The sequence below is a fragment of the Carcharodon carcharias genome, chromosome 1 (assembly GCF_017639515.1).
Source record: "Carcharodon carcharias isolate sCarCar2 chromosome 1, sCarCar2.pri, whole genome shotgun sequence".
NCBI classification, from domain to species: Eukaryota; Metazoa; Chordata; class Chondrichthyes; order Lamniformes; family Lamnidae; genus Carcharodon; species Carcharodon carcharias.
Window position 1 is genome coordinate 154,969,861 of NC_054467.1, and position 23,381 is coordinate 154,993,241.

Below are 23,381 nucleotides of genomic sequence, written 5' to 3' on the forward strand. Positions count from 1 at the left end.
GTCATGTTTGACTAACTTAACCAAGTTCTTTGAAGTAAAGGAGAGGATTGATGAGGGTAATACAATTAAGATTGTATATATAGAGTAAGTTCCCTTTTAGGTCCTAATTGGTCCTACTCCCCCTTTTACCACCCTTTTTCTATTTATATGCCTATAGAAAACTTTGTATTTATGTTGGCTGCCAATCTTTTTCTCATAATCCCTCTTCTTTTCTCTAATATGCATTTGCATCTCCCCTCTGAACCTTCCGTATTCCTCTTGGTCCTCAGTTGTATTTTCTGCCTGACACTTGTCATAAGCACACATTTTCTTCTTTATCTTAATTTCTAACTCCTTTTTCATCTATGGAGCTCTGGATTTGTTTGTCCTACCTTTACCTTTTGATGGAATATACCTTGACTGTGCCCAAATCAATTCTTTTTGGAAGGTAGCCCATTGTTCAGCTACCATTTTTCCCACCAATCTTTCGCTCCAGTCTATCTGGCCAAGCTCCGTTCTTGCCCCATCAAAGTCGGCTCTCGTCCAGTTAATTATTCTTACTCTGGATTGCCTATCTTCCTTTTCTATTATCACCCTAAAATGTTCTTCCACTGACACTTGATCTACTTGGCCCACCTCATTTCCAAGAACCAGGAACACCAGTGCACTTTTTCTTGTTGGATTGGACACATACTGATGCAGAAAATTTTCCTGAACTCAATCTAGAACTTTGCCCCTCTCCGCTCTTTACACTACCACTGTCCCAGTCTATATTCAGGTAATTAAAGTCACTCAATATAACTACTCTATAATGCTTGCATCTCGCTGCAGATTTGTTCTCCTACGTCCTTCTCGCTAGTTGGTGGTCTATAGACTGGACTGAGCAATGTAATTGCACCCTTTTTGTTCCTTAGCTCTAGCCAAATTGATTCTGTCCTTGAACCTTCAGGGACATCCTCTTTCTCCTTAACCAATACCGCCAACCCCCCTCCTTTCCTATCTTTTCTGAACTCCTTGTACCTAAGAGTATTTAACACCCAGTTCTGCCCTTCCTTGAGCCAGGTCTCTTTTACCACCACAACATCATACTTCCACATGGCATTCTGCACCTGTAACTCCCCAATCTTATTTACTATACTCTGTGCATTCACATACATGCATAGTAACGCTGATTTAGATTTTGTTACTTTCTCCCTCACCCCGACTTCACATATTAACTTAATATTCTCTATCTAGTGCTATCTGTTCCTCCCACTATTTTGTGCACCCTGGTATTCCTCGCTAATATTTTCTCTTGGTTCTTAAACCCCTGCTGAGTTAGCTTAAAGCTCCCCCAACAACACTAGCAAAACGGTCCCAGCTCTGTTCAGGTGCAACCTGTCCAGCTTGTACATCTCCTCCAGAGCCAGTACCAGTGTCCCAGGTTTCTATAGCTCTCCCTCCTGCACCATCTTTCCAGCCACACATTCGTATGCCTTATCCTCTTGTTTCTGTACTCACTGGCACGTGACACAGTCAGTAATCCGGAGATCACTACATTTGAGGTCCCGCTTGCTAATTTTCTACCTAACTCCCTAAATTCTGATTGCAGGACCACATCCCCCTTCCTACCTAAGTCATTGGTACCAATGTGGACCATGACCTCTGTCTGTTTACCCTCCCGCTGAAGAATGTCCTGTGATGTCACGCTCTGTGACATCCTTGACCCTGGCACCAAGGAGGCAACATACCATCCTGGAGTCAAGTCTATAGCCACAGAAACACCTATGTGTTCCCCTAACCAATGAATCCCCTATCACTATTGCTCTTCCTTTCTTCTTCCTCCCCTCCTGTACATCTGAGCCACTCATGGTGCTACAAAGTTGGCTCTGACTGCACTCCTCTGAAGAACCAGAGCCCTGACCAGCTTCCAAAACACAAAACCAATTTGAGTGGGACCCCAGGGGACTCCTGCACTACCTGCCTACTTCTCTTGGACTGCCTGGTGGTCACCCATTCCCTCTCTGTCCCCAGTCCCTTAAGCTGCGGTGCGACCACCTCTCTGAGTGTGCTATCCACCTAGCTCTCAGCCTCGCGGATGTGCCACAGTGACTCTAGCTGCCGCTCGAGCTCTGAAACCCAGAACTTATATTTCTGCAGCTAGCAGCACTTCCTGCCATGTGGTCGCCTAGGACACCAGTAGCGTCCATGACTTTGCACATATTACAGGACATGCGTTCCACTCAACTGAGTTGCCCTATCATGTTTCAACTCTATTTCCCTTATGTTAACTTTATGCTACTTTAGATTATTTATATTACTTTATTATATTGGCCCTAAATTTCCCTTATTTCAGGTGCTTCTCAGCTAAATCCAAGTATAGCTACTTGTTTAAAAATATTACACTTTGGTAATTTACTTACCAGGTCGACTTAACGAGGTTGCCACTCTTCTTTCTGAGGAAAAGTAGAAAAGGAAAGGAGCACTTCCTCACCGAACTCTCTCAGTCACCTCTGCTCTCAAACTCTCCTCCACTTCTCTTGCTGTTTTTATAGCATCTCTGCTCTCCTCCTGGTGCTGCTGACTGCCTGGCTCGGGGTCCTCCTCATACTCTCCTCTAGGTGCTACCGACTGCCTGTCCCAGGATCCTCCTTCCCATAAGACCATTCAGCCCGTCAAGTCTGCTCCGCCATTAAATGAGATCATGGCTGATCTGATAATCCTTAACTCCACTTTGCTCCCTTTTCCTCATAACCTTTGATTCCCTTACTGATTAAAAATCTGACTATCTCAGCCTTGAATATACTTAGCAACACAGCCTCTACAGCCCTCTGAGGTAAAGAATTCCACAGATTCACTACCCTCTGAGAGAAGAAATCGCTCCTTATCTCTGTCTTAAATGGACGACCTCTTACTCTGAGATTATGCCCTTTGGTCTAGACTCTTCCACAATAGGTAAAAAACTTTTAACATCTACCGTATCAAGCCCCATAAGAATCTTATATGTTTCAATAAGGTCGCCTCCCAATCTTCTAAACTCCAATGAGTACAGGCCTAACCTATTCAACCTCTCCTCATAAGAAAATCACTCCATACCTGGGATCAACCTAGTGAACCTTCTCTGGACTGTCTCCAATGCCAGTGTATCTTTCTTTAGAAAAGGGGACCAAAACTCTTCATGGTATTCTAGGTGTGGTCTAACTAGTGCCTTGTATAGTTTTAGAAAGACTTCCCTATTTTTATATTCCATTCCCTTTGAAATAAAAGCCAACATTGCATTTGCCTTCCCTATTACCTGCTGAACTTGTATGCTAACTTTTTGTGATTCATGCAGAAGGATCCCCAAATCCCTCTCTGCTGCAGCTTTCTGCAGTCTTTCTCCATTTAAATAATACTCAGCTCCTCTATTCTTCCTGCCAAAGTGCATAACCTCACATTTTCCCACATTATATTCCATCTGCCAAATTTTTGCCCACTTATTTTACCTGTCTATATCTCTCTGTAGACTCCGTGTCATCCTCACTGCTTGCCTTCCCACCTATTTTTGAGTCACCTGCAAACTTGGTAATAGTACATTCACTTGCCTCATCCAAGTTATCAATTTTTTGTGAATAATTGTGGCCCCTGTGGCACTCCACTAGTTACAGATTGCATCCCTGAAAGTGTCCCCCTTAAAGTGCCACATTGGGTGTTTTTCCTTTCAATTTGATACACTCCTTAACTTCCTTGGTTAACCATGGTTGGTTTATCCCCTTCCTAGAATCCTTCTTCCTCACTGCGATATATCTTTGTTGAGTCATGAACTATTTTCTTAAATGTTTGCCATTGTTCATCAACTGTCTTTTCTGCCTCTATTAGTCTTCTGTCTTCTATTAGTTAGCCAATCCTCTATCCATTCTAATATACTACCCATAACACCATGGGCTCTTACCTTATCAAGTAGCCTTATGTGCAGTATCTTATCGAACGCCTTTTGGAAATCAAAATATATTACATATACTGATTCCCTTTTATTTATCCTGCATGTTACCTCCTCAAAGAATTCTAATAAATTTGTCAGGTATGATTTCCCCTTCATGAAGCCATTCTGACTCTGCTTTATTATATTATGCATTTCTAAATGCTCTGCTGTAAAATAGACTCCAACATTTTCCCAATGACGGATGTTAAGCTAACTGCCCTATAGTTACCTGTTTTTTGTCCCCGTCCCTTTTTAAATAAGGGTGTTACTTTGGCCAATGCATCCACTATCTCTGTAGCTACTTTTTTAATATCCTAAGATGCAAACCATCAGGTCCAGGGGAATTATCGGCCTTTAATCCCATTAGTTTCCCTAGTACTTTTTCTCGAGTGATAGTTTTTGTATTTATTTTCTCCTATCCTTTTGCCTGTTAATTATTTAGTATTTTTAGAATGCTATTCTACTGTGAAGACTGATGCAAAGTATTTAACTCCTCTGCCATTTCCTGGTTCCCCATTATTATTTCCCCAGCCTCATTCTCTAAGGGGCCTATGTTCACTTTGGCCTCTTTCTTCTTTTTAATATATTTAAAGAAGCTCTTACTGTCTGTTTTTATATTACTTGCTAGGTTACCCTCAGAGTTTATTTTCTCTTTTTTTTTGGTCAGCTTCTGTTGGTTTTTAAAACATCCCCAATCCTCTGGCTTACCACTAATCTTTGCCACATTGGGTGTTTTTCCTTTCAATTTGATACACTCCTTAACTTCCTTGGTTAACCATGGTTGGCTTATCCCCTTCCTAGAATCCTTCTTCCTCACTGGGATATATCTTTGTTGAGTCATGAACTATTTTCTTAAATGTTTGTCATTGTTCATCAACTGTCTTTTCTGCTAAACTCCTTTCCCAGTCCACTCCAGCCAACTATGCCCTCATTCCTTTGTAATTACCCTTATTTAAGTTTAGCACAATCGTTTCCGACCCAAGTTTCTCACTCTCAAACTGAATGCTAAATTCTACCACGTTATGATCACTGTTTCCTAGGGGATCTTTTATTGTTAGATAATTTATTGAACCTGCCTCATTACACATTACCAGATCCAAAATAGCCTGATCCCTGGTTAGATCCACAACCTATTGTTCTAGGAAACTGTCCTGAATACACACTATGAATTATTGCTCGTGGCTACCTCTGCCAATTTGATTTTCCTGATCTACATGAAGACTAAAATCACACACAATTAATATACTGCCTTTTTTACACGCCCTCATTATCTTCTGATTTATCCTCTATCCTACAATATAGCTATTGTTAGGGGGCCTATAGGCTAATCCCACCAATGTCGTCTTCCCCTTGTTATTTCTTCCCTCCACTCCAATTCAAGGCCAGTTCTTGCTACTGTATTTATTCCATCTCGTAATGACAACATTAACCCACCGCCCTTTCCTTTCTGCCCGTCCTTTCAAAGAGCCACATACCCCTGAATGTTTATTCCCAGATTTGATGATCTTGTAACCATGTGTCCGTAATGGCTATAAGATCATCCCCACTCTCCACGCGTTTTAAAATGAAGTCTGCCCTCATCTCTCCCACCACCACCACCACCAAACTAACCCCCCCCACCCCCCTTTTTAAAGTGGAGCCTCAGCGCTCTCCCTGCTCTCTCACTGTTAAAATTCTGGGCAGCAAACTTTAGGGAAGGTTCAATTAGATTGGAAAATAGCATATGTAACTCCTTTATTCAAATAGGGAGGGAGACAGAAGGCAGGAAATTATAGGCCAGTTAGCATAACATCTGTCAGAGGGAAAATGTTAATAACTATTATTAAAGACGTTATAGCAGGGGGCACTTGTAAAAATTCAAAGTAATCAGGCGGAGTCAACATGGTTTTGTGAAAAGCAAATCATGTTTAACCAATTTATTGGAGTTCTTTGAAGAAGTGACATGTGCTGTGAATAAAGGGAAACCAGTGGGTGTACTGTACTTAGAATTCCAGAAGGCATTTGATAAAATGCTACGTCAAAGGTTATTACAGAAATAGAAGCTCATGGTGTAGGGAGTTTCATGTTGGCATGGATAGAAAATTTGCTACCTAACAGGAAATAGAGTAGCCATAAATTGGTCATTTTCTGGCTGGCAAGATGTAATGAGTGGTGTGCCTCTGGGATCAATGCTAGGGCCTCAACTTTTCACAATTTGTTTAAATGACCTGGATGAAAGAGCTGAAGGTATGGTTGCTAAATTTGCTGATAATACAAAGATAGGTAGGAAAGTAAGCTGTGAAGAGGACATAAGGAGGCTACAAAGAGATATAGATAGGTTAAGTGAGTGGGCAAAGAAATGGCAGATGGAGTATAATGTGGGAAAATGTGAAACTGTCCATTTTGGCAGGAAGATTAAAAAGAAACGTTATCTAAATGGTGTGAGATTGCAGAGCTCTTAAGATGCAGAGGGATTCGGATCACATGCATGAATCACAAAGGTTAGTATGCAGTCATTAGGAAGTAATTGGGAAAGCTAATAGAATGTTATTGTTTATTGCGAGGGGAATTGAATACACAAGTAAGGTTTTTCTTCAGCTGTACGGGCCATTGGTGAGACCACATCTGGAGGAGTATTGTGTGCAGAATTGGTTTCCTTATTTAAGGAAGGATGTAAATGCATTGGAAGCAGTTCAGAGAAGGTTTACCAGACTAATACCTGGAATGGGAGCGTTGCATTATTGAGGAAAGGTTGGACAGGCTAGGCTGTATCCATTGGAGTTTAGAAGAGCAAGAGACGATTTGATTAAAACATGTAAGATCCTGGGGGATCTTGACAGGGTGAATGTGCAAAGGATGTTTCCTCTTTTGGGAGAATCTAGAACTAAGGATCACTATTTAAAAATAAAAGGTCGCTCATTTAAGGCAGAGATGAGAATTTTTTTCTCTGAGGTTCGTGAATCTTTGGAACCCCCTTCCTCAAAAGGCAGCAGAAGCAGAGTTGTTGACTGTTTTTGACGCAGAGGTAGACTCTTAATAGGCAAGGGTTGAAAGCTTATTGGGAGTAGGTGGGAATGTGGAGTTGAGGCTACAAACAGATCAGCCATGATCTTATTAAATGGCGGAGCCGCTTTGAGGGGCCGAGTTGCTTATGCCTGCTCCTTATTCCTTTATTCATATGTACGTACATCATGAGTGCAGCAGAGATTTTCCAGAATGGTACCAGGGTGAGGGACTTCAGTTATGTGGAGAGACTGGGGAAGCTGAGGCTGTTTTCTGTAAAGCAGGAAAGGTTAAGAGGAGATTTGATAGAGCTGGTCAAAATCATGAATGGATTTGATAAAATAAGTAAAGAGAAATTGTTTCCAGTGGCAGAAGAGATACTAAACAGAGGACACAGATTGAAGATAATTAACAAAAAATCAGGGGTGAGATGAGGAATTTTTTTTTACACAGAGAGTTGTTGTGACCTGGAATGCACTGCCTGAAAGGTAAGCACATTCAATTGTAACATGTAAAAAAAAATTGGATAATTGCATAAATACTTGAAAGGAAAAAATTTACAGGGCTATAGGAAAATGCCAAGGGAGTGGTATTAATTTTCCAGCTGTTCCAAAGTGCTGACATGAGTATGGCAGACTGAATGGGCTCCTTCTGTGCTGTCTGATTCTATGATCTCAGTGACCAGAACTGGATACAGAACTCTGGTTTTGGTCATCTATTTCAATATTGATTGCTATTCTGTATTGGTCAACTAAGGCCTTTAGATCTCTTTCTGCCTTGTCTTTGAATTACTTCAACACCATTCATAGAACACATGTGACACCTATTTTTCCTTCCTATGTCACAGAATCACAGAATTGTTAAGGTGTAGAAGGAGGCCATTCGGCCCATTGTGTCTGCACCAGCTGTCTGAGCATTTTAAATTAGTGCCAATCTCCTGCCTTTTCCTTGTAACCCTGCACATTGTTTCTGTTTAAATAATCATCCAATGCTCCAATTGAACCTGCCTCTGCCACACTTCCAGGCAGTGCATTCCAAACTCCAGCCATTCACTGTGTGAACAAGTTTTTTCTCACTTCACATTTGCTTCTTTTGCAAAGAAAGGGGTTCATCCCTGGAACCATTCTCGTAAATCTCTTCTGCACTCTCTCCTGTGTTCACAATCTTCCTATAGTGTGGCACCCAGAACTGTACACCCTACTATAGCTGAGGTCTAACCAGTGTCTTATATAAGTTCATCATAACCTCCTTGCTCTTGTACTCTATGCCCCTATTAATGAAGCCTAGAACACTTTAGAAACAGTGCTCTCTACCTGTCTCGCCAACTTTAATGACTTATGTACATATACACCCAGGTCTCTGCTCCTGCACTCCCTTTAGAATATTATCCTTTATTTTATACTGCCTCTACATGTTCTTTGTACCAAAGTGTATCACCGCTCACTTCTCCACATTGAACTTCAGTTGCCACCTATGTGCTCACTCCACCAATGTGTCAAAGCCATTTTGAAGTTCCATACTATCCTCCTCACAGTTTACAATTCTCCCAAGTTTTGTGTTGTCCGCAAACTTTGAAATTATCCCCTGCACACCAAGATCTAGACCATTTATATATATCAGGAATGTGCAGCACTTTTTATTTTATCAGCATAAATTTTATCTACAAGAGCAAAATACTGTGGATGCAAGAAATCGGAAATAAAAACAGAAAATGGTGGAAATTCTCAGCAGGTTAGACAGCATCTATGGAGAGAGAAAAAGCATGAACAATTCAAGTCAATGACCCTTTTGTCAGAACTGAAAAAAATTTGGAGAAGCGAATTTTAAGCGAGTCCAGAGGCAAAAAAAGTGGGGGAAGAAAATAAAAGCGAAATTCTGTCATAAAATGAAAGGTAAGTAGGTAAAATGTCAAAATGAATGATGGCGTAAGGTACAAGGAGATGGTAATAGGTGAAATAAGGAAACAAAAGATGTGTCTAGAGGAGATGTAAGTAGGAATAGAAGAATCATTGCCAACAATTGCCATCAAAAACATGGGAACAAAGATTATGATCTGAAATTTTTGAATGCAGTGTTGTGTCTGGAAGCTTGTAAAGTGCCGAATCAAAGGATGAGGGCTGTTCCTTGATCTTACAATGAACTTCATTGGAACAATCTTGGACAATGATTTATTTAATCTTCCCTTGTATACCTGAATCTGATAAGTTGTGCATCCTTTTTTTATCTACTTAAATCTTCCTAATCTCTTTACAGGCCTTAAGTGAACTAGAAGATGTGAAGTCTGAAGTCGAGCTTTTAAAGAAACAGATGTGTACTGAACGGGTCACGGTAAAGAACCTTGAGACGTTATTGACATCAACTCGAGAAAAGGAATTTCAGTGCCACCTGACAAAGAATGAAAAAGAGTCAGAAATACAGCTTCTTGGGGACAAGCTGACTCTAGCGGAGAGCAAAGTGTGAGTGGTACTTATTTAATATTACTAGCATGTTATTTTACAGTGTTTCTTTCTAAATACACAAACTCGTACAAAATAATCCTGAGCTTTCTTCAGAATTAAACCTGCTGTGGTTGACCACATTCATATAGAATACATTCAACTATCTTACTATTAAAAGGCAGATAAGCTTAAAAAATCAGTTACAAATGTAGCTAGTTCTCTACATATTATATCACAAACTCGTTGCTTATCCTACCAGAAAAAATAAATAGTATTTACACATATATTGCTTCATGTCAACATTAGAAAGCTTCGTACAGTGAATTACTTTCAGAATGCAGGATTGCTAGGCAAATTACAGAAATACTTATTATAAGAGAACTTCATAATTTCTTCCCCTCCCCTTGCTGCAAACAATGGCATCCAGGTTTTTTTCCCCCTAACTCCTCTAATCAATTACAACATGTTAGGAAATAGAGATGGATTAAGTAAGTTATATTTGTATTTGTGTGTGTTAGGAATAAGGTGTATCAAGTTCAATTTTTTTCCTATTTGTGGGTTAAAAGGTGAAACGTGGGATCTAGTTTCATTTTTTAGTGGAGACAGCAGATCTAAAGCTCTGTTTGTATACCTGCATTTCTAATGAGATTTTTACGACTCTTGAAGGAGTGTTAAAGCAAACGAGTAAGAAAAAACTGTGCTATTGCCTAGCAACAGGGGGCTGGAAAGGGAGGCTCCACACACAGACAGAAAATACTAAAAAAAAAAGCAGTTTGAGTTGAGTTGGAAGCGGCTGCCAGAGAGACTGGACAGCAGAGGGACTGATAGCAAGTCACAAACTGGAGTTAAAGTCAGGATTCCAGAGAGACTGGATACTGGGAGTGGAAACTGCAGAGAGCAGATTTCCCAAAAGAACTGTAAGGTCACAAAGCCAAGGAATGAAACAGAAAGAAGGGGTCCCAAGAAGACCTTCTAGTCAAAGAAAGAGCAGGAGTCCAGAAAAGGTCCTGTTTTGTGTTAGTGACAGTAAGGAGTGGAGAGGAAAGCTTCAAGCTTCATGCTTAAAGGGAGAAAGCTGCAAGAAGCAGATATAAAGTGACATAGGCGTGCAAGAAGCCAGAAGGTCCAAGGAGACAGCTGAATGTCTGTAACTCTTTACAATGGGCATACGAAGCAGTGGTGTTCTGTTGACACCGCTGAGTCAGTGAGAGAGAGTGCGTGGAAGAAAGCTTGAATCAACGCGGTGACCCAGGGAACAGGAACATCGAAAGGAGAGTTCAAAACCCTGGAGGTGAACCCTTACAAAAGGTGTCTGAGAGAAAGCGCCAGTTTGGGAGAAGACTCCAAAGCGAGTTCTTGGAGAGTGAAGATTGGGAATCCTCGTGTGAAAGACGGAGTTCAGAGAGACTGGTTGGCTCACGGTGTGACAAACGCCTGGGGGAGAGTTGATAAGAGACCTGTAGCATCTGTCTGGGGTGGCATCTGTCATTTGGGCCAGAAACTTATCTATGTCGGGTGGGCGGGAGCGGGCAGGGGTAGGCACAGAGCCAATTAAGGCCCACCAAGCGTAAAATGCATTCTGTAGCGCTCAGCACTACCTGTGCAGGCGGGGGGAGGAGGAGGGAGAGTCAGGGCCTGCACTCTTTAGCGCATGCACGCAAAAGAGCACAGCAATCTTCCTGAGGCACGGAGCTGCCTCAGAGAGATTAAGTACATATTTAAATTTTTTTAATAAAGAAAGAGAAAAATTAGCTAGACGTCCCCTCGTGACATTGACACGTGAGCTGGGACATGTTTGTCAATTTTGCAAAATTTATTTATTGATTTTATTAAACCTTCAGGAAACCATCTGTGGATGAGGTTTCCTGAAAAACACCAAGGTCGCTTGGGCTCTTTGCCTGCCTGCCAACCTTAAGGTTGGACAGGCAGTGCTGTTAATTAGCTAAATTGCTTTCCTAATGGCCTTAATAGGCCTTTGACAATTTGACGGGCGCACAGCCGGCGAACAAAATATCTATATGACATGCAATGAAGTCGGGACGCACGCCTGATGTCATCACGTGTCATTTTGTGCATCAGCATGTCGGGCCCACCCCCACACGCCAACGGCAATATTCTGGCTTTAGCTTCAGAGTGTGGTGTGTCTGACCGCAGGTCGCCCATTGTTTAAATGGACTGTGTACTTAATGTGAACATTAGAGTATAAGATAGCTTTTGTAACTTGTGTTATCCTTACAAATTTGTATATATCTGTGAAGGTATAGTTGTGGGTGAAGGAATATTGTAATATAGTTCATCTTTTCTGGTTTAATAAATGTTTTATATTGTTAAAAGTTCATCAGATGACTCGAGTGATTCTGTTCAGTGCCACTCTCCATGCATCTAAACAAAAAAATAAAAGTTAGTATCTATCAAGCTGAGTTCCACCCTGGGATTTGGCTTGTCCAGTGGTAACATCAGTTGGGATCATAACAAAGATACGAACATACGAAACAGGAGTAGAAGTCGGCCTTTCAACTCCTCGAGCCTGCTCTGCCATTTAATAAAATCATGACTAACCTGTTTGTGTTTCTAATTCCACATTCCCATCTACCCCGATAACCTTTGATTCCCTTGTCTCACAAGAATCTATCTACCTCCAAAAATATTCAATGACCCCACCTCCACTGTCATCTGAGGCAGAGACTTCCAAAGTCACACAGCCCTCTGAGAGAAAAAATTTATCCTCACCTCTGTCCTAATTTTAAAACAGTGCCCCATAGTTCTGGACTAATCCACAAGAGGAAACATGCTTTCCACAGCCACCTTTCGAGACCAGTCAGGATCTTACATACTTCAATCAATTCACCCCTCACTCTTCTAAACTCCAGCTGAAACAACCCCAGTATGTCCAACCTTTCCTCATAAGATAACTCTCTCATTCCAGGTATCAGGCTAGTAAACCTCCTCTGAATCACCTTCAACATATTTACATTCTTCCTTAAATAAGGAAACCAAAACGCCACACAATATTCAAGATGTAGCTTCACCAATGTATAATTGAAGCATAACATCCTTACTTTTGTGTTCAATTCTTCTCATAATAAACGATAGCATTCCATTAGCCTTCTTATTTACTTGCTGTACCTGCATACTAACTTTTTGTGACTAATGCACCAGAACACCTAAATCCCTCTACACCCCTGAATTCTGCATCTGTTTTTCATTTAAGTAATCCTGATTTTTTTATTCTTCCTGCCAAAGTGAACAACTTTACATTTTCGCACATTATACTCCATCTGCCAGATTTTTGTCCACTCATTCAACCTATCTATATCCATCTGCAACTGCCTTATGTGCTCTTCACAGCATACTTTCCTACCTATCTTTGTGGTATCTGCAAATTTAGCTACCATAACTTCACTCCCCTTGTCTAAGTCACTGATATAAATTGTAAAAAGTTAAGGCTCCAGCACAGACCCCTGTGGGTCTCCACTCATCACAGCCTGCCAATCAACATATCTGGTCCATCACAAGAGAAGCCATTCTTGACTAGCTGGTGGAAGTCAGTTTATTGAGGGGAAGGAGAAGAGAAGTTACAATATCCCTGATCTGAGGAACTTTGAAGACTTCTGAATTAGCTTCCTTTTTTTGAAATGCTAAAGTTTTACAGTTGATTACATCCAGCATTACAAAAAATGCTCAAAACCTTCAAAAATTCAAAACAAAAAACAAGATGGAGCTGAATAGTAGACCTGAGTTAATTATAAAATGACTATTTCCCAACTTTTACTTTCAAGGGTAAGATCTGTTTGTTCCTGTCAGGGTTTGTTAAGGAAAACAATGTAGATAGAACCTGTTCTCTTCAAATCACTGTTAAAAGTGGGGCCTGCGGAAATAGATTAGAGACTGTACTTTCACATGCAACACTTGGTTTCAAAACCAGCCTAGGTTGATGTAATGAGTCGCCTGTATGCTGAGTCCTGTGTGAAATAAAGTTGGACAGTTTTAATCCAGTTTCTATTGAACACAGATTTGCACTAAATCGAACTATAAGCGTGAGATAGTATATTTTTGTAAAAGAATAGGAGGCCACATATTTCTTGGAAAATAAGTATCTAAATGGAGTGGAAGAACAGAAGGATATGTGAGTACGGATACACAAATCACTATAAGTGGTGACTCAGGTTAATTAGGCCATGTAAAGAAAAAACACAGCATTGGGGTTCACTTCTGGAGGGATACAATTGAAATGCTGAGAAGTTATGTTAAAATTTTTTTAGACCACAGTTGGAGAGCTGGGAGCAGTTCTGGTTCCTTTATATAAAAATATATAGAGGTAGTGGAGAAGGTGTAAACAAGTTCCTGGAATGATACCAAAACTGAGAGGTATAGCTATCAGGCAACATTCCTTCAAAAAAGAGAAGACTGAGAAGTGTATTCATAGAAGTCTTTAAAATTAGGAAAGGGTTTATTAAGATAAATGTAGAGTAAATGTTTCCACTTGTGGATGAGACCAGAACTAGAGGCCATAAACATAAAATAGTCACCAATAAATCCAATAAGGAAAAGTTGCTGGGAAAATTATCAAAACTAAAGGCTGACAAGTCCCCTGAGCCTAATGGCCTGCATCCTAGGATCCTTAAAGAAGTGACTGCAGAGATAGTAGGTGCATACTGATGACACAAAGATGGTTAAGAAAGCGAGTTATCAGGATGACATAGAGTCTACAAAGGATTTGTGTGCAGTTTTGGTCTCCTTATCTGAGGAAGAATGTACTTGCTATAGAGGGCGTGCAGCGAAGGTTTACCCGACTGATTCCTGGGATGGCGGGACTGACATATGAGGAGAGATTGAGTCGATTAGGATTATATTCACTGGAGTTCAGAAGAATGAGGGGGAGATCTCATAGAAACCTATAAAATTCTAACGGGAAGAGACATGATAGATGCAAGAAAGATGTTCCCGATGGTGGGGGAGTCCAGAACCAGGGGCCATAGTCTGACAATATGGGGTAGACCATTCAGTACTGAAATGAGAAGAAATTTCTTCACCCAGAGAGTGGTGAGCCTGTGGAAATCGTTACCACAGAAAGTAGTTGAGACCAAAACATTATATGCTTTCAAGAAGGAGTTAGATATAGCTCTTGGGGCGAAAGGGATCAAAGGGTATGGGGAGAAAGCGGGAGCAGGCTATTGAGTTGGATGATCAGCCATGATCATAATGAATGGCAGGGCAGGCTCATAGGGCTGAATGGCCTACTCCTCCTAGTTTCTATGATTTAGATAGGTTAAGCAAGTGGACAAAAAATTGACAGATGGAATATGACATGGGAAATTGTAAACTTGTCCACTTTGACAAAAATAATAAAAGAAGCAGTATATTATTTAAATAACAAGAGACTGCAGAACTCTACGGTATGGAGGGATCTGGGTATCCTAGTACATGAATCACAAAGTTAGTACATAGGTACAGCAAGTAATTAGGAAGGCAAATGGAATGTTGTTGTATATTGCAATGGGAATCAAGTATAAATGTAGGGAAGTGTTATTAAAGCTGTACAGGGCCTTAGTGAGACCGCATCTGTACAGTTTTGGTCTCCTTAAGAAAAAATATAATTGCATTAGAAGCAGATCAGAGAAGGTTTACTTGACTGATTCCTGGGATTAGGGGTTTTCTTCTGAGGAATGGTTGAGCAGGTTGGGCCTTTGCCCATTGGAATTTAGGAGAATGAGAGATAATCGTATTGAAACATAAGATCCTGAGGGGACCTGACAGAGGGGATGCTGAGAGAATGTTTCCCCTTTGTTGGGGAGTCTAGAACTAGGGGAGACCGTTTAAAAATTAAGGGCTGCTCATTTAAAGCAGAGATGAGAATTTTTTTGCCTCTTGGAGGGTTGTTAGTCTGTGGAATTCTCTTCCCCAGAAAACAGTGCAGGCTGCACCTTTGAATGTAGATTTGATTGACAAGGAAGTCAAGGGTTATGGAGGGCAGACGCGAAATTGGAGTTGAGACCACAACCAGATCAGCCATTATCTTATTGAATGGCAGAGCAGGCTCGAGGGGACCAATGTCCTTATACTATTCTTAATTGTTGTGCTCTTGTGAATTGAGGAGAAACGTCTGAGCCCGGAGGGTAATTAGAACTTGCTACCGCAAGGGATCAAATTGCATTGATATGTTTAAGGGCAGACTGGATATACACATGAAGGAAAAAGGAATAGAAAGACATGCTGATGAGGCTAGATGAAAGAGAGTTGGAGGAGGCTCATGTGGAACCTAAATTCCGGTATGGACCTGTTGGGCTGAATGGTCTGTTTCTGTGCTGTAAGACTTTGTAACTTTGTATATCAGCAATTCCGATAACAGCGACTACAAGATGGCTGGTCTGGGAAACGGAAAATTTTTCACCGACGCAGTAAAGAAATTTTACTCTGTGCTATTCATATTATATCTTTCCTAACAGGACTTGATCTAGACACTGCATACCTGAAATAGCAAATGCTCAGCAGCAGTAGATTCACAGAAAAGCTTTGAAATACTGAAGAATGGTTGCAGAAAATTAAAAAAATCTTATCGAGTAATATGTGGCTTACTTAAGTAGAAATTTGAAGGCATCTGCTAAGTCCTTTAGCAGTTTTGCAGTAACTTCTTTGACCTTGCCTGACATCTTATTAGATAGTTGGAGCGTATCAATTTATGCTTCTTTTATAACTGTTAGATATTAAGTTGAAAAAATGTTCAGCTTTCCAGCATTTAGTAGGTTCCTCCTTAATTTATTTCCAAAGAGGTAAAATTTCCAAGAAAACTCTGAAATATCTTTCTGCCCAACAAATGTGATTGATGAAAAACACTTAAAAATGTGCTAACAGTTTGAGTAGCACTTTATTGTTTGAGTAATATATGATCCCTCAGTTGAGAACAGTAAATGATAGAGGAGAAGTAACACCAAGTACGGGGAGAAATTGTTCTGAGCAATGTGTACATTTGCTAGTTATCCAATTTAATCATACTAGAGAAAACCTATTTCATTCGTGAGCCAGAATCCAGAAGCCTTGAGTGAGGATGAAAGTATGAACCTCAGTCATTCACTGTGCTCATATATCAACACAAATGCAACAGGCCAGATTTCTGGTCTCTGTAGTCTTGCACCCCTGACCAGCTGACTTCCCAATCTTGCGGCACCTCAGACAGTGCAGCACTTCCTTAGTGCAAGACATAAAGGACAGGATGAGCAAATTAAATTATGACTATTGCTTCTGTGGAGGACAAAAATGCACAAGAATGGGCTGAACAGCTTATTACAGTGTTGTAATTTCTATGCAATTTTATGTATAAGATGGGCAGATGTACTGTGGTTTCGGTAGTAAATCCTGAAAGTGATGGATCTGAGCAGAGGTGACAAATTGGCTTCTAGTGCCTGGTCAAGGCCAGTCCACTTATGCCTAGGGGCAGATATATGTGAAAAAACTTAGAACGCTGTGTCTGAAATTGTTACTCCATTTGACAATTTGTCTGTAAAATACTGATACATATCTTATATCTAACGTAACTAATAATTATTCATAGATCAAGCCAGAATCGAGAAATAGTTCAGCTTCGTGCTAAGTCTTCACAGCTTCAAACAGAGCTTGATCTTATCAAACGTCAACTAACGACAGAACGTTTTGAAAGGTAATGTTTACAATACACAAAAGAATTAATGATTATATTCAACTGCTTGAGGCTTTTACAATGCACAATCTTGAAAAGAACAGCATATTCTGATTGAACTACAATATTTACCTTTCCAGATAATCCTTCACCTGGAATGTAAGTTGTTTTGGGTGACTGTAAAAATTACCAATTTCCCAAAGCTGCTCATAATTTTTACTTATCAGCACTGTTTGAGTTGTTGTCATTTTGTCAGAACTTGTACTATAATACCCTAGGCCCATCCATCTTCAACTGCAGGAACTCCTCAGGGTAGTGTCCTCGGCCCATTTTCAGCTACTTCATCAATGATCTTCCTTCCATCATAAGGTCAGAAGTGGGGATGTTCGCTGATGGTTGCACAATGTTCAACACCATTTGCGCCTCCTCAGATACTGAAGCAGTCCATTTCCAAATGCAGCAAGACCTGGACAATATCCAGGCTTGGGCTGACAAATGGCAAGTAGCATTGGTGCCACACAAGTGCCAGGCAATGATCATCCCCAACAAAAGAAAACCTATCGCCCCTTGACATTCAATGGCATTACTATTGTTGAATCCCCCAATATCAACATCCTGGGGGTTACCATTGATCAGAAACTGAACTAGACTAGCCATATAAATACTGTGGCTACAAGAGCAGGTCAGAGGCTAGGAACCTGTGACGAGTGATCACCTCCTGACTCCCCAAAGCCTGTCGTCCATCTACAAGGCACAAGTTAGGAGTGTGATGGAATACTCCCCACTTGCCTGGATGAGTGCAGCTCCAACCACACTAAAGAAGCTTGACACCATCCAGGAGAAAGCAGCTCACTTGATTGGCACCCCATCCACAAACATTCACTCCCTCCACTGCTGACGCACAGTGGCAACAGTGTGTGCCAACTACATGAAGCACTGCAGGTACTCACCAAGCCTCCTTAGATAGCAACTTCCAAACCCATGACCATTACCATCTAGAAGGACAAGGGCAACAGACATGTGGGAACACCACCACCTGGAAGTTCCCCTCTAAGCCACTCACAATCCTGACTTGGAAATATATCGCCGTTCCTTCACTGTCATTGAGTCAAACAGCACTGGGGGTGTACCTATACCACACAAACTGCTTCGGTTCAAGAAGGCACCTCACCACCACCTTCTCAAGGACAATGCTGCCCTAGCCAGCGATGCCCACATCATATAAATGAATTTTAAAAATCATGCATGTGCTGTTGATTGTAGATCTTTAAAAAAAGTTATTGAAGGTCATCAGCTTCCATTGTATGTGTATACTTTGTAGAAATAAAGGCTGTTTTGTTTTTTTAATTATTATTCCACAGAGAGCGTGCAATTCAGGAGATGCGCCGCCATGGCCTTTCGACTACCATCAGCTCTTTGTCCCCACTCAGAACATCAGTGAGCCCTGTTTCCCATTCCCGGGATATGTGCTCCCCTAAAAAAGTATCCGAATGTTCTACTGATTGTTAAATGACAAGTGAGTAGTTTATGATCCGTAAATAAAATCTTAACAGTCACTGGTATGTATAAATATGTCATTGAATCAAAACAGATGTTATTGCAATTCAGTCTGGCCTTTAATTCTTTTTATTCTTTTGCACATTAACAGTTTCATACTTGCAAGTTTTCACACACATTTATTCCCCACAGCAAAGGTAAAGAAAAGAGTCATTGCCAGATCATACTTGTTAACCTCTATAAGAACACTGGGATCAATACCCTGTTGAAATGCTATCTATTCCTCCTGGGATCTTTGCTCCTTGATGAATTCAGTTATCTGAACTATCTGACTGAAATCTCAGTTCCCTCAATTTGAGGGAAATTTATACATTTAAGTGACACACTTATTTCTGGCAGGTAAAGCTTTACAATATAAACTTCGAAGTCTTTTCCTCTATTGGAGGTGCACTTTCTGATTTTACAGAGGCATCCTCCAAGATAAAGAAATCCTACACCAACCACAAAGATAACTACAAAAATTACTAAAGAACTAAATGAAGGATTGAGGACAGAGGACTCGTGTCAAACACATTATCTTACATTGGAAGAGGAATAAGCCATCAAGCCCCTCAAACTTGTTCTGCTATTCATTTGGATCATGATTGATCTTTACCTCAATTTCATTTGGCTGCCTTTGCTCCATATTCTGTGATATTTTTACTGAACAAAAATCTATTGAATTCAATCTCGAAAATTTCAATTAACACTGAGTGAGCAAGTTAATACAGCTCAGCCCTTCTGGTGTCAATCACTACACAGCCCCGTTGTCCTTCTAATGACCTCTAAATTATTTGCTGCCTAGCTTTCTACTTTTGATGCAAAGCAGTCATCCAGATAGGGCAGGGCATCTTTATGTCCCCTCAAGAAGCCATCTCCAGGTTTGTGGTCTTGCAGGTTTATCTTCTATACCTGGTAAGGAAATAATTTTTATTAGCTTTCATCGTTTAATTAGCCCTTTTCTTTCTCTGCATTCAGTATGACTACTGGATCTATTTTCAGGACACATTTAAAATTATTCTTAGGGCATTTCAAATCTTAGTGAGCTGAACAGTGTGATAGGTTGCCTGTCTCCTGTCCCAGCTATAAATAATGTATAGAGCAGGGGTACTTGGAATGGTAGGCTGCAGGAAAGAACCCCAAAAATAGAATACATGCCTTTGGTTCAGTTAATCTTATAGACAGAGTGCCTTAGTGATTACCAATTCAAACTTAAAATAATTAATTGAATGATTTTGGGAAGGTGGTGATGCTGTACTGTGGTGTGGAGTAGGGAATAGGGTGCATTTATAGAGCTGGGATGGTGCAGTATATATTGAAGGACCTAATGGAGGCCATTTGTTCCAGTGCATAAAGGTCAATATAAGTAAGAACAGAAAATAAGAACAGAAAATTCTGAAAAAACTCAGCAGGTCTGACAGGATCTCTGGTGAGAGCAACAGAGCTAATGCTTTGAGTCCACATGACTCTTCTTCAGAGTCATATGGACTCAAAACATTAACTCTGTTTCTCTCTCTACAAGTGCTGCCAGACCTGAGTTTTTCTAGCATGTCTTGTTTTTATTTCAGATTTCCAGCATCTGCAGTATTTTGCTTTTATCATAAGGGTCAATAGGGGTCTGTCTTTTCCAACACAAGCAGCACTGGTGATAAACTGTACAACAGCCTCATAATTTGTATTTGATTGATATATTTGTAATAAATACTCTTATTTTTCTCTTCCCAGTTTTGGAAGTTTGCTTTAAGGAGTATACTTCACTCAAGCCGGTTTCACAAATGGAGCCACAGGTCTCAACAAAAGAGCATTTCGGAAGTTGCATGCTGAATCTTTTACAGTACTTCTTCAGTCTTTGCAGAATTTTAAAGCAAAGGAAACTTAAGTTCAAGACATTTTTTTTAATTACATTTCTAGTCATGGAGTGGACTATGACAACTCAATTCATTGACAGGTCGATGTCCTACTCCACACATTTGTCAGCTTGTTTAACATTTTAGTTTTATTAAAAAGATCAGCATTTTGCCCTTTTGTTCATATAGCATCTAGCCCACATTTACCTAGGTTTGACATCCTACAATACACTGCTTATTTAAAAAAAAACTTATTGGGCTTATTAAAAGCCCAATCACATTCTTTTCTCTAATGTATGATGCAAAAGCAACAAGATTTCAAGTCCCTTTGAAACTTTCTAATGACTGCGCTGCATTACAGTGTAGATTGCTTTTGATCAATTTTCAAATAGATTTTCTTTTAAAATCCTCATGGAACGCATATTCATAATCATACATATTTACTTACCTGAACGTACATGATTTCACTAGATCAAATAGACTATATTAACATAATGACAGGTGAGCCATAAAACAGAAGAGTTTTTTTCTGCTCTGGTAAAGTTGCAAGATAATATATAAAACAAATAGAAAGCAAGAACATGCCTCCTTTAAGTATGTGAATTAAAATTTACTAAATTTTTGAATCTGGATATGGTATTATAAATTTTAATTTTTCTGCCTACTTTCTTAAACAGAAATTAACAAAGTGGGGCACTGAGATTCTCAAATAAGCTGTTGTAATGCCCATCTTGTGCTGTAAATTCCTGTAATGTACTGTCAGCGTTTGAGAAGATATTTTTATTCTGTAAAGATATTTTTATATTGAATTAGGTTTTCAATTTTATATCTTAACTTATTTATTGATATGTTTGCTGTCAGTAACCGTGATGAGTATTTTTTGCTGCCGGCTCCTAAGTCACCTCATTATTAATAACTGTCATTGTTCTGCCATTTCACAGTTAGCCATACAATGTAAACCAAGTTTCACCATCTTGAACATTTTCTTGAGGCATAACTATAGTGAAGTAGGTATACAACTTGTTTAATATCTGCAAAGGAGTTTCTTGGGCTGGATACATCTGATGTTTCAACATAAACTATTGAGAAATGAGTATTGATTTATTGAGATTAATTCATAAATATATAATTTTTAAATGGCAATGTTACATTCCTTGATCAAGTATGTTTTGCTAATAATTCCTAATGCCATAGAGAGCCCATTGGAATGAAATAACTGAAATGGAGGTCACTGATTTAAAAACTGATGGTTTTTCCATTAAAGTATTAAAATCAAATCTTATGTTCACATTACCTATTACCAAGTTTAATGTAGTCCTAATGCCATATAATATGAGTGCTTCAAATCTTGTACAGCTGTTTGATGTAATTCCAAATTGATGTTTGTGACAATGGTAGAAATTAACTGATAAGCAGAAGTTTGTTTTCTTGATGCAGACCAATAAAACTTATTTAATATTCCAAATTTGGTACCACGTAAAAGTATCTTCAGTATATTCTTTGTAACAAAAAGCAACTTTAGGTATGTCTATAGTTTTTTAATACTGAATGCATGCCCAATTTTTGGAGGTTTTTTGCCAATTGTAATTAATCTAGCATCTATTTATAAGAAATTTAATAAAAATTGAGATTCTTATACTGTTTGAACAAGTCAGTCCTAAATTTGTTTCTGACTAATACTTTTTAAAAGGAAGGTAGTTGTGACTTTTACTTGTACCTGCCTACTTCATAGTTTTATTTTGTTTATTCCCTCACTCAATCTCTTTGCTAATGCATATTGCCCAGGCCCCTCCAGCCATATCTCTTTTGCCTCCTGAGAAAAGTGATCAGTGCAGAAATTAATGAAAAAAAATCTATCTTTTGTAATCCAGGGCACGTGTCTGGCCTGAACCCCACTGCACAGTGATGCATTTATGGTCCGCTTCATTTCACTGATCACATCAGCCATTAATATCATACCAGCTCTCAAATTAACCAGGGCGGTGGGAACTCCTAGTGAAGGAAGCATTTGTCTTGTAGTATGGACAGAAGTTCTGCCCCTTCCAAGGCAGATTACAAATAACAAACCTTTTCTATTCTGAAGCACAGATGTTGAAATGATAATTAGTAGAACTAAATAATGGGGGAAGGGATCAAATTTGAAAAGGTATGTTAAATCAAAGAGTAGAGACAAGGCAAGAGAGAATGGTATTAATGTGGGAAATCATAAACCGTGACAGAAAGGAACAGAAAGTACAACTCTAAGCATTATCTAGCAGATAATGCTAGAGTTTACAAAAATAATAAAAGGACAAAACTAAAGGCTCCGAATCTGAATGCACTTAACATTCGAAATAAAACAGATGAGCTGACAGCACGAATAATTAAGTACGATCTGATAGCCATTACAGAGACATGGCTACAGGATGACATAGAATGGGACCTGAAGATTGAAGGGTACATGATAATTAGGAAGGACAGTAAGCTAGGAAAAGATGGAGGGTTGGCCTTCTTAATTAAGGCTGGTATTAGCGCAATAGAGACAATAGAGAGGAATGAAGGAAACCAGGATGTAGAAGTGGTTTGAGTAGAGATGAGAAATGATAAAGGCAAGAAGCCACTTGTGGGAGTAGTGTACAGGTCCCCTAACAGTAACCTTATGGTAGGACAGAGTATCAGGGAGGAAATAATGGGAGCTTGTCAGAATTTTACATTGGGCATGCAGGCGCCCAACACACCCTACTGTAATATGACATGGGATGACTTGCGATATTTTGCTAGGCAGGAGCACAATGAAAATGGAGGCACGCCCACCATTAGTGGGCCAGTTAAGGCTCTTGAGGCACCAATTGTCTGGGAGTTTACGTAGCCCATACGATTTTCAGGGTGCCGCACAAGCACAACGAGCAGGGGGATAGGCCACATTTTCAAAAACCTCATCCACGGATGGGGTAAGAGGGGTGAGTGGGCTTGCGAATGCAAGTTGTTTGTACTTTAGCTTGTAATTTGTTGCTGTTTGCTTGTATGAACAGGACATCTTAATTTCG

General features: G+C 39.9%; 1 protein-coding gene across 2 annotated transcripts in view; it reads left to right on the forward strand.

The window, feature by feature from the left end:
• The window catches only part of cep135 (centrosomal protein 135), a 170,138-nt gene extending 148,140 nt beyond the window's left edge, over window positions 1-21,998 (forward strand). For both annotated transcript variants that reach the window (XM_041201763.1, XM_041201754.1), the window contains exons 23-26: window positions 9,155-9,357; window positions 16,889-16,993; window positions 18,334-18,488; window positions 20,234-21,998. In XM_041201763.1, the coding sequence (XP_041057697.1) occupies window positions 9,155-9,357; window positions 16,889-16,993; window positions 18,334-18,481 (456 nt within the window). In that variant the 3' untranslated portion in view covers window positions 18,482-18,488; window positions 20,234-21,998. The remainder of the gene's footprint in view (window positions 1-9,154; window positions 9,358-16,888; window positions 16,994-18,333; window positions 18,489-20,233) is intronic.
• Window positions 21,999-23,381: the final 1,383 nt, after the last annotated feature.